Here is an 11,223-nt window from a genome sequence, read left to right as displayed (position 1 = left end):
TGGAGGGGACAGAAAAAAAAACATGGAGGGGGGGGGGGTTGAGGGGAGCCATTTACTACCTTGTTAATTTTGTCCTTCACTCCAGAAACAAGCACTTTGGTGCTACGTGGTACTTTGGTGTTAGTGAGAAGGATTCTCAGAATAGGGACCCTAGGGAGAAAATGAACCCAATAACACACTTCAAAATTCTGCTGGTTCAGTAATTTCACTGATATAACTTTTTATATACTTTTCTGCTTAATTGGAACAGTAACTTTATAATAATGAAAAAATACATTGTGAAAATAATCTTTGCAGAGTAAAATATTACCAGCTTAGTGGAGTTATATTCCCAGCATGGTATCTTAAAAAGCCACCTGTTATAAAAAGAATAAGGTGATGAAGCACAAAAAAAGGCATCAAACAAAGCAGCACCATAGATGTATAAGATGGCAGTCACAGACTAAGAGTCTTACCCCATGTGCCCACAGCGTTATCCACCCCTGAAGGGTTACCGTGGATGATCTTCTCGCCCATGAACGCCCACCTGTTAATCAGCTCCATCTCCTCTTTACTCCACCTGCAACACAAACAGAAGAATGATTTTGAATATATATATATATATATACCTGTTTATATGTATTATATAAAGAGAGCAAGGATGCATTAAATTGATGCATTAAAAAGACATTTATAATATTATAATATATTAAAATATTAAAAAACCTATTCATCAGAGAATCTTGCCATCACAGGAATAAATTACATAAAAAGATAGAAAACAGTTATTTTAAACAGTAATAATATTCCAAAATATTTGTGTTTTCACTGTATTTTTGTTCAAATAAAATAATCCTCCAAGTTTGGAGTTGTTGTTTTTTCTTCTTAACTTTTATTGAAAAATAATATAGGAAAAAAATGATAGGGGTGATCACTGCAGCTAAATTTTACCCCTTTTTATCATTATTTCCCCTGGAAAGTGTATTTTGAGCCACACATTTTCAAATCTTGGAGGGATTTTTGAGAGGACAGATGAAGAACAAGGACTTAATCTCTGGTCCTTGGTCTTTATCTCAGATCCTTGGTTACTTAATCTATCATCTGAATCAGAAGGGTGTTGCCATTTCAAGAGTGGCGTCACCTTTTTGCTAACAATCTGGGCTGATAACCAAAAGGCTGCAGGTGGTTTCAAAAGGACACTCCCTAGAATAATTGACTGTAAGTCACTTTTAAAGAGTTAAAAGTAAATGAAACAATCCTTATGAACCTTATCTAAACAAAATCCCCATATTTCATTGCAATAACGTCTTACCTGGCTGACTCCTGTTGTGGTGTAAGAGGAGACGATATGGTTCCCCTGGCAGACAGCAGAGCAGCAGACAGACAAACATTATAGGCGGCACTGGAGCCTAAACCAGCTCCTGTAGGCAACTCTGACCACACAGACACTGTTATACTGGCCAGAGACCTGAAAAAAAAAAACCCGCAGCAGCAAAAGTCAAAAGTGCATATTACAACAATGTTCATATGCAGCTTCAAATATATGCAGTTTTTCAAAATGATACAGAGAGTTTAATGGTGTTCTTACTCTGCAAATACAGTCAGGTACATATAGAGGAAGGCCAACACTGCCATGCTTCTTGTGTCTGTGGAATCATCTGAAATGCCTGTGAATTCACGCAGCCTCTTCAAAAGATCTGCATCAAGTTCCTTCAGGTCATCCTGCTCTGCTGAAACAACGAACAGTCAAAGAAACATGGGCCAGAGATGATTGCTTTCCGACAACTGCGTTAATACAACTTCAATGAACAGTCCAAAAAATAATGAGAGACAGAATATACAGGAGCAAACACTGACAGATTTTTCATTTTTGGGTGAACTATCTTTTTATTACAAAACAAATATCCATCTCCACTCACCTTTACACCCAGCCAGAAGAGGCTGCAGTGCAGTTATTTCCCAGGACAGAAAAGTGTCAATATTGGGGAGGTTGATGCACACTTCACCGGATGATGTGGACTGCAGCCTCAGGTATGTGCGCAGGTTCAAACTCACAGCCAAAGCAACCTGTTTAAGAACAGGAGGGACTTCAGAACACTTGATTTTAAGCAATTAATAACAACAGCTATTAAATAAATATTGGTAAAAACAGCAAATAGCAGCAGAATTGAACTGTAACACAGCAACAGTTCTGACAAACTAATTAAAACGATATACTGTATAAATATTAAAAATGAAAAAATAAATGTCCACCTTATTCCCACAAGGTAAATCACATATAATATATATGAAATGATTTTCATGACCATAAAACTTGTACACATGTGTACATCAGGTTTTTGCAAAATCCTGATCAAAATATGATTCACTAATATGATTTTTCTAAACCAATGACTTTCTAAACCATTCTAATGGACCAAAAGGGAAAAGGAAATCTTTGTGTTTGGGTCTCTGATGACTAAACACCCACCTTTCCATGCACGACTGAATGCTCACCGTGGAGAATCACTTTCCCTGGTGCTGAAACGAAGAACTCTCTTGTTTGCATCTTGAATATTAGAGTCTCTGAACTTCTGAAGTTGTAACTCAACTCAGCTCATAAGATATTTTCGGGAAATGTATCAGTGTATGCTGACAAAAGCAATAAAGCCTTGCTAAAATCTCATATTTGTGTTCAACCACCGATCTAAATTCAGCGCACTGCTCTTGTAGCAGTTTAAAAATAACAGTTCTGCTCAATAATCCAGAAATCCTGATGCCAAGCGTCAAACGCATCGTCGCGGCTTTTCCATTGCCACACACGTGAACTGTCGCTGTAGCCTGGACCAATCAGGATTAACCTCTCACATCGCTGACTCTCAACCGGCCTATCAGGATGAAGCTCTCATCGTCACCGACTCTCAAAACACCAATCGCATTTCGCACCACCTCACGTCATCGGTTGCGTGATAGAACGCCCGTCTACGGGCAGCATAAGCAGTCAAAACGGTCAGTAGTAAACTCAGAAGCGCGTTTGGAAATGTTTTTAACATTTACGATGTCGTTTTTCGTGACCAAGTACACGGGTCTTCACCGTGTCTTTCGTTTAGGGACATATGTAAGCATAAAGCAGATGCAGCCTGCGTGTGGGCATGAAAGAAGGTAAAAAGAATGGTGAATGAATCCCATATCCCATGTGTTCAGGCTAACGTAGCCAATGAACTAAACTGTATCAGTGTGGCGTGACATTTAATTTGAGATAAATGCTTGTTACTAACGTGCTCTCACTTTTCTAAGGTATACCAGCACATCTGAAGAAAATAGAAGAATTGCCAAGATATACACGAAAACTGGAGATAAAGGTTATTTAATTCTATACAACAAACATGATTATTGACTAACGTGTTGCATGTCAAAGTGAAAGTGTCAGGTTTGTGTAAACATTGTATTGTTTTCAATGTCTCGCCTCTAGGTTTTTCCAGTACCTTCACAGGTGAGAGGAGACCAAAGGAGGATCATATATTTGACGCTTTGGGAACAACAGATGAATTATCATCAGCAATTGGGTAATGGATAGAGTTAATGTAGCATAATGTGTGGGACAAATGGCTCGAAAACGCTGAATGTAGTTCATTTCCAACAACAAAATGTCTCTGGTTCTCTCTTTCAGGTTAGCCAGAGAATTTTGCATTGACAGTGGCCATTCATTCACAGATCAGCTGGAGAAGGTTTGTCTCTCTCTCTCATTTTAATGAGAAACAAACCCCAAAATGAAAATTCTGTCATTAATTACTCACCCTCATGTCGTTCCAAACCCGTAAGACCTTCGTTCATCTTCGGAACACAAATTAAGATATTTTTGATGACATCCGAGAGCTTTCTGACCCTGCATAGACGGCAACGGAACTACCACGTTCAAGGCCCAGAAAGGCAGTATGGACATCGTTAAAATAGTCCATGTGACATCAGTGGTTCAACCTTAATTTTATGAAGCTACGAGAATACTTTTTGTGCACAAAGAAAACAAAACTAACGACTAACGATGCGCGTTCACGAGAGTACCGCAACGATGATGTCACATGGACTATTTTAAAAATGTCCTTACTGCCTTTCTGGGCCATAAAACATTTCAGTTGCATTGCTGTTAGGGATGTAACGATTAACCGCGAGCCAGTTGAAAATAGCTTTAAGTATGTGACGATTCAAATCGGTTGAGATGCTAAACAAATCGCGATTCAATTAGGGTTAGGAGTTTATATGAACGTATGTCTGAGGGGAACTTACTGTCTTTCGATGGTATTTTTTCTTTTCCTCTTGCCTCTGTATAATGCATATTAAAGTTCATAAATCCAGCGCCGCTTTGTTTACAGCGGAAACCAAGGAAACGCTTTAAGCGCCACCTGCTGGCAGAGAGTGAATCTGCATCTCATTCAACTCGTCTGCTGCTTCTGTTTCGTGCAGATATTTTTTATGCATAGTTTCACAAAACTGAAGTCAAACCATTCTGTTTTTGCTTCAAATTTCGAAATTATACAATGTAATTTAGATTAAAAACTGCTCATGTTGCATGTATGCAGCATCTTTGTTTGGATCAAGATTAAAATGCAGTGGTTGCCTCTAATTTTAAATGGAAAGAGCACAGACAAAGCCTTAGTTTGTTTATACGAAGAGATTTCTTTTGTGTTACTTATTTGATTTGGGGCTTGTTTTAAAATTTCAATTTAGTTTTGTCATTTACATTTACATTATATTTAAATTTTGTTATTTAGCAAACGCTTTTGTCCAAAGCGACTTACAAATGAGGACAATAGAAGCAATCAAAACCAACAAAAGAGCAATAATTTACAAGTGCTATATTAGTATATTATTATAGTGTTATATTTCAATTTCACAAAAAAAGAACAGTATTTTGTCCAAGCAATAATAAAATGACACATTTAATTTATAATTTGTCTTAAATCTCAATGTGTTAAAAAAAAAAAACGTGAATCGAATCGTGAAATCAAAACCGTGAATAGAATCGAATCGTGAGTTGAGTGAATCGTTACATCCCTAATTGCTGTCTATGCAGGGTCAGAAATCTCTTGGATTTCATTAAAAAATATCTTCATATAAAAATATCAGCTGTTTGAACTCTTATTCTGACGGCACCCATTCACTGCAGTGAATCCATTTGTGGGCAAGTGATGTAATGCAAAATTCTTCCAAATCTGTTCTGATGAAGAAACAATCTTATCTACATTTTGAGATGTAGGCTGAGGGTGAGTAAATTGTAATTTTGAGTAATTTTGCAATTATTTTTAACCAGCTGGTATCAAGTTGATTTTAGTGGATGTATGAAGTCATTTGACCTCAGATTTGAAATGGTTTCGCGTAAATAGCACTTGGTTTACATTTTGTGCTTATATACTTCTCTGTTCTGTACAGATCCAGTGTGTACTACAGGATGTAGGGTCAAATATTGCCACTCCCCAGTCATCAGCTAGAGACAGTCACATCAGTAAGCAGAAGGACATTTTTAATATCTAAATGCATTCAAATATTTAATCATAAAGATAAGCAGTAAAACATAAACCATGTGATGATGTTCTCGTTTCAAAAAGAGAAGACTATGTTCAGCTCTCAGGCTGTGATTGAGCTGGAGAGGTGGATTGATTTGTTCACAGAGGAGCTGCCTCCACTCACCAACTTCATACTTCCTGTATGTATTAGGGCTGCACGATTAATCGCATGCGATATTTAACGCGCATCTTATCAGTAAAGCCGGTCTGTAATCAGCTGACGAGTTGCGCAAAAAATGGAGATTTACCGCTGATTACAGAACCGGCTTTACTGATAAGATTCGCGTTAAATATCGCATGCGATTAATCGTGCAGCCCTAGTATGTATGTTCCAGAAATATATATGGTTACATAATCTCCTCAGAGTACCTGAAATACTGATATTATGTACATAGAGAATTGTATTTGATTTAGGTTGTTACAATACTGCAATTTAAGTTTTTACTGAAGGAAAGCCATTTAATCTCACACTCAATTTGCAGTCAGGAGGGAAAAGCAGCGCAGCTTTACATGTGGCCAGAGCAGTGTGTCGACGGGCTGAACGCTGGTCAGTCTGACATCCACAATATTCAGTAAAGTTTATCAGTTCTACTTGTGTTACCTTACAGCTGTATCAAAGGTCATAGGTCTTACATTATCTATTACAGTGTTGCCCCTGCTGTTCGTTCGGGTGAGACAGATCCTGAAGTTGCCAAATATCTGAACAGGTAAGAACCTATTCTAACTATTAGTCACTAATTATAATTTTGAATCTATGAATTTTGTTCAATGAGTATTTTTTTGAGAATTTTATTTCATTCATTGATATAAGTTTTATCAATGAACACTGATTACAGATTGAGTGACTACTTGTTCACGGTGGCTAGATATGCTGCAATGAAAGAGGGCAAGGGAGAAACAATCTACAAAAGACCTGAATAGTATATCAGTATATCGTCTAGAATTTGAACCATGTTACTCTTGCTTCCAAATCCATTTCATATGTCTAAATACAAAAACACTGGTCAGGCAATTTGTCCCAGAGTACACTGTACATTTTTGTTTTCAGAAGACTGTAGGGAACAATAAACATTTAGGGAACAGTCATATTCTAATTGAGACTTGAAACTTTGTATTATATTCATGATCCCATATTTTATCGTTATGTGAAGTAAAAACAAAAAAGAGGATTTTTAGGATTTCGGGGTTTTTTTTTTTTCATATTTATTACATAAAGCAACTACTGTGGTCAGATTATTGTGTAATATTACCATCTGTATTCTGAAAATTGTTGATTTTACAATATAAATACATAAATACATGTGCTGTTTCATATTTTTGTGGATACATTTTGGTGAACAGAAAGTTAAGAAAACAACAGCATTTATTTGAAATGTTAATCTTTTGTAACATTGCAAATATCTTTACTGTCACTGTCAGTTTAATGCATCCTTGCTGAATAAATTTAAATTATAAAATTAAAATGTTATTTCTTTAAAAAATATATGGGTAGCTTTAGTGTTGTTTTCTCTCTTGAATGAATGACTGTTATTCTCATCTGTAAATCACTGGATAAACTTATGTTAAATTAATAAATGTATGAAACATTAATGTGCAGTTTACACCAAGAAGAGTGTGAGATAGTGTAGTGTTATCACTACTTTCTGTATAGTTGTTCAGAAGCATGCAGACAGCTGCATACAGTACAGAATCAATGAACATTCCATGTTTCAATATGAAAGTTTATACATGGGTTTAAAATTGTTTTTATATTAAAGAGACTTTCCCACATGGAGGGTAAAAAGGCATTTGAATTGTGTCCTCACTGTAGTAGTGCAGCAACCCTGGCAATGAAATCCTGAATGATGATTATACTTTTCAGCACATAGTGTTTGTGCTATTAAATTCACTGTAAAACACAGAATTTTTTTTTACTATTTTACCATAAGGCGAACAAATCTGGATAAATATCCTTGTTGACCTTGAAACAACCAACAATTAGAATTTAAGGTTCAGTTAAGGGTTAGGTATCCAGATAGGTACAAAACTGTCACTCTTTCAAAGGTACTAATATACTTTTGGTACTAATATGTACTTTTAATGTATTTATATGTACCTTTAAGGTACAAATATGTACCATTTAGGGGTAAATAAGGTGGTAAGATGTCCCTTTTAGCTTTTGTACCTAAGCGTACAGCCCCAGTGAAAGCTTTGTATCTTTTTTGTACATTTTTTTTATGTGCACTTTTGTGCTGACTGTATTTTTCAAGAGTCAATATCACCTTGTTACATCTGTTGTTGCTTGAGGAGAGTGAAATGGATGACATAAAAAAGCATCACCAGGTTTTACAATCTTCGTCATTTGACTGCTTGGCACATTTATAAAGGCAAATACTAACAGCTTGCTAATCTTGTGACAGAGAACACCGGTTATGGTCTTTGTCATAAGCTACTTTTGGCTAGCTGAGAGAAAACACAATGTGAGGCTTTGTCTAAGGGAATGAACAAGTTTCTCTGGCAAGCGTCTGCTTTGTAAATAGAGTAATCCAAGCAAAAACATAAGACTACAAATTCTAAGCTAGGTTTTATTAGGCTATATTTCACTGTTGTTATTTCAGTGTTTTCTCTGTTCATACCCAGTTGTGTTCTATACATTAGGGGCTTCACCCATTTCAGGTTAAAGGGGTCATATGATGCTGCTAAAAAGAACATTATTTGGTGTAATGAAATGTTTATGCTGTTTAAGGTTCAAAAAACACATTATTTTCCACATACTGTACATTATTGTTTCTCCTCTATTCCCCGCCTTTCTGAAACGCGTCGATTTTTACAAAGCTCATCGTTCTAAAAAAGCGAGGTGTGCTGTGTGTGTGCCCTACTCTACACTGCCCAAAAAAGTCGCTTTAAATATATAAAATATGGCGGCGGCAATAACAATACTACAGCGAGAATAAAAGTTACGCCTTCTTTCTTTGCGTGAACATTTGGGCGGAGTTATGCAAATCTTCCCACAGAGCGACATAGATATGTGGGGGCGTGTTAGAACGAGCCGTTTTAGGTAAGTGTGGCTGACTCTTTTATAAAGAATATCTCTTTGGATTTGAGACTTTAGTCTTTGCAACTTTACAGATCTTCTTTATGCACCAAGAGCTTGTAACACTCCAAAGAGAAAGTAAAAATTTAAATCGCATCATATGACCCCTTTAAGTCAAGTTGGCTTAATTTAGTACCTCAATGTCAAGTTGACTATTATCAGTTCTGATATCAGTTTCAAAGCGAGGCTGTGTGAGAAAGGTCACAGAAGTAAAGGCTTTTACATTTACAAAAAAAGTTCTATTTCAAATAAATGTTTTATTTCAGCTGTGGAACTCTTTGTGCTACGTTTAAAAGAGATTGTGAAATAAAGTTCCAAGAAATTCAGAGCATGTAAAAGTGTTTATAGGAATTGGTGTATTTTATACTCATAACTGCACTTTATATAATAAACATGAAGTTTTGAGGATTTCTTTTTAATGGGTAAAAAATATATAATAAACCATAAACTAAAAGCAAATGAATATAACTAACACCAACATCCTTTTAATTTTAAACATGTAATAAAAAATTTTTTTTTTTAATTCAGTCGTACTAACCTCCACAGGGCTTTGAACCACCTGGTTGGAGAAGGGCTTGGTGGGAGCTCATGGTTCTTCAGTTTTAAAAGCAGCTCAAATATCAGCCCCTCACATCCAGCAGTGCACCATGGGTGAGCGTGACTTCAGCCTCTGGCAGTGCTCTACACACACACACAGACTGAGGGAAAACTGTCTGAAAGGCACAGTAAGTTACAATAACGCAAAAGAGCTTAGCGATGTTATATAAACACATTTACCATTGTACGTGATTGTCACATTAACTTTACAGCGATAGTTCACACAAAATGAAAATTCTGTCATTTACATACCCTCAAGTTGTTTCAAACCTGTATAAGTTTCTTTCTTCTGTCGAGCACGAAATGAGATATTTTGAAGAATGTTGCAGTGTTTCCCATTCATTAACTAGACTGTGGCTGCTCGCCACAGTTTCATAATAACCCGAAGATATTGGCTATATTCATACTTCTCATATAACATAAAGGTTATTTGACGTTGTGTTTCACGCTATTGCTTTGGCAAGTATCCGTCAAACGAATTAAAACCGAAAGCGTAATATGACTTATCAAGTCTGTTTGCGCTGCTTGTTTCAAAGTGAAGCTCACACTTTACGCACGCGATCAGCTCGTGATCCGGTGTTTTCCGCGTCTCAGAGCGACTCAGATCACAGTGACTGCAGTGAACTCCGTTATTGAATGTGCTGTGAGTTTAGCGCGTTTGGGAACGCAACGGCCACCACCAGTTATGCATAATTTGCATAATTTTCAACATTTTAATGGGCAAATGTTTACAGTATTTAATTAAATTAGTAATGTTTGTAAACCTGTTGTCACAGAAGCTGGAGTTTTCCGCCAAAATAAAAGCTCAACTGAAATTTCCGTCAAAATATAAGCTCAAGGGTTTATCTCTTGCAAGCATGGCCTATTAACAGACGTGCACAGAGAAAATACTGTGCAAATGTTTACAGTATTTCATTCAGTTAGTAATGTTTGTAAACCTGTTTTCACAGAAGCTGGAGTTTTCCGCCAAAATAAAAGCTCAACTGAAGTTTCCGTCAAAATAAAAGCTCAAGGGTTTATCTCTTGCAAGCATGGCCTATTAACAGACGTGCACAGAGAAAATACTGTACAGGTACAGCAAGCGCACTGTTCGGAAGAAAAATATAAATATTGGGGTGGGGGTTTATATGAATGTATTTCTGAAGGGAACTGATCTTATCACTGCTGATCCATAAGCGCCACCTGCTGTCAGAGAGTGAATTTGCCTTCTCATTCAGGCTGTCTGTTTTTGTTTCATGCTGGTTTTGTCTTTGTATCTTTGTTTGTATCGTGATTAAAATGCAGTGGTTGGTTCTAATTTCAAATGGCTTTTTAAATTGTTTTATTAAATATGTTTAGTTGTTGTAGTAGTAGCAACTGCCAGTTTTTTGCAAAAACAGTTTCATGGCAAGGAAAAATATTTATGGCTGGTAAATTTTCTCAAGTCACCAGCCACTGACAGATGTGAAAGTTACTTTTAGGCCCTGCTTGCAAGTGTAGAAATTAAGACAAAAGTATTGCAATTTCCCTACTGTAGAGTAAGGTAAAATAATATAGGCTACCTGAAAAAAAAATCATTTTCATTTATTTCACATTGCAATTGTTTTATTTTTTTTTTACAATATATGGCTATTACTATCATAGGAATAATAATATACAATTATTATTATTATTTTATTCTAATTTGTTTGGCTATATCACAACTAAAAAGCGAGTCCCCTTTAAATTTCAAGAACAAGTAGATTCACCAGCTTTTGTCTTTAAGTTTACACACTGTGACTGAACCTGTGTTGGAGCTCTTAATTTTGAACTCTCAAAGTGCACCAGATTTATGAATTTAACTTTAAAATGTACTAAATTTTCTTACGGGGGAGCATGCCCCCGGACCCCCCTAGAGGGATCGATGACCACCCACCACAGTCTCACACAATCCTGTAGCCAAACAGTGATGGTACCATTGACAGTACAAAAATATATATAATATACAGTGGGTACGGAAAGTATTCAGACCCCCTTAAATTTTTCACTCTTTGTTATATTGCAGCCATTTGCTAA

At 36.4% G+C, this 11,223-nt stretch overlaps 2 protein-coding genes across 5 annotated transcripts in view; one reads left to right on the top strand and one right to left on the bottom strand.

Annotated features, from left to right (window-relative positions):
* The window catches only part of LOC107672634 (mevalonate kinase-like), a 9,510-nt gene extending 6,723 nt beyond the window's left edge, over positions 1-2,787 (bottom strand). For 2 of the 4 annotated variants that reach the window (XM_016465920.1, XM_016465923.1), the window contains exons 1-7: positions 2,450-2,787; positions 1,899-2,046; positions 1,568-1,709; positions 1,292-1,447; positions 456-559; positions 311-356; positions 60-150 (exon numbers count right to left, since the gene is read on the bottom strand). In XM_016465920.1, coding sequence (XP_016321406.1) covers positions 60-150; positions 311-356; positions 456-559; positions 1,292-1,447; positions 1,568-1,709; positions 1,899-2,046; positions 2,450-2,527 — 765 coding nt within the window. In that variant the 5' untranslated portion in view covers positions 2,528-2,787. The remainder of the gene's footprint in view (positions 1-59; positions 151-310; positions 357-455; positions 560-1,291; positions 1,448-1,567; positions 1,710-1,898; positions 2,047-2,449) is intronic. The other 2 variants (XM_016465922.1, XM_016465921.1) reach the window with 2 other exon arrangements.
* Positions 2,788-2,925: 138 nt separating this feature from the next.
* LOC107672637 (cob(I)yrinic acid a,c-diamide adenosyltransferase, mitochondrial-like) lies at positions 2,926-6,720 on the top strand. The gene is made up of 9 exons (XM_016465924.1): positions 2,926-3,120; positions 3,256-3,320; positions 3,431-3,524; positions 3,629-3,686; positions 5,386-5,458; positions 5,562-5,659; positions 6,002-6,066; positions 6,167-6,226; positions 6,356-6,720. Exons 1-9 carry the CDS (start codon positions 2,999-3,001, stop codon positions 6,438-6,440), a joined length of 720 nt encoding a protein of 239 aa, XP_016321410.1. The 5' UTR covers positions 2,926-2,998; the 3' UTR covers positions 6,441-6,720.
* Positions 6,721-11,223: the final 4,503 nt, after the last annotated feature.

The sequence above is a fragment of the Sinocyclocheilus anshuiensis genome, unplaced genomic scaffold (genome assembly GCF_001515605.1).
Source record: "Sinocyclocheilus anshuiensis isolate Anshui unplaced genomic scaffold, SAMN03320099.WGS_v1.1 scaffold100, whole genome shotgun sequence".
Taxonomy (NCBI): domain Eukaryota; kingdom Metazoa; phylum Chordata; class Actinopteri; order Cypriniformes; family Cyprinidae; genus Sinocyclocheilus; species Sinocyclocheilus anshuiensis.
The sequence above is the reverse complement of the archived record's forward strand: the minus strand, read 5'-3'. Positions and strand labels throughout refer to the sequence as shown.

Coding starts and splice junctions, on each gene's coding strand:
- LOC107672637 (XM_016465924.1), top strand. CDS start 2,999: ATGTTTTTAACATTTACGATGTCGTTTTTCGTGACCAAGTACACGGGT. Junction 5,459..5,561: donor AGCTAGAGACAGTCACATCA/GTAAGCAGAAGG, acceptor CGTTTCAAAAAG/AGAAGACTATGTTCAGCTCT. Junction 5,660..6,001: donor TCACCAACTTCATACTTCCT/GTATGTATTAGG, acceptor CTCAATTTGCAG/TCAGGAGGGAAAAGCAGCGC.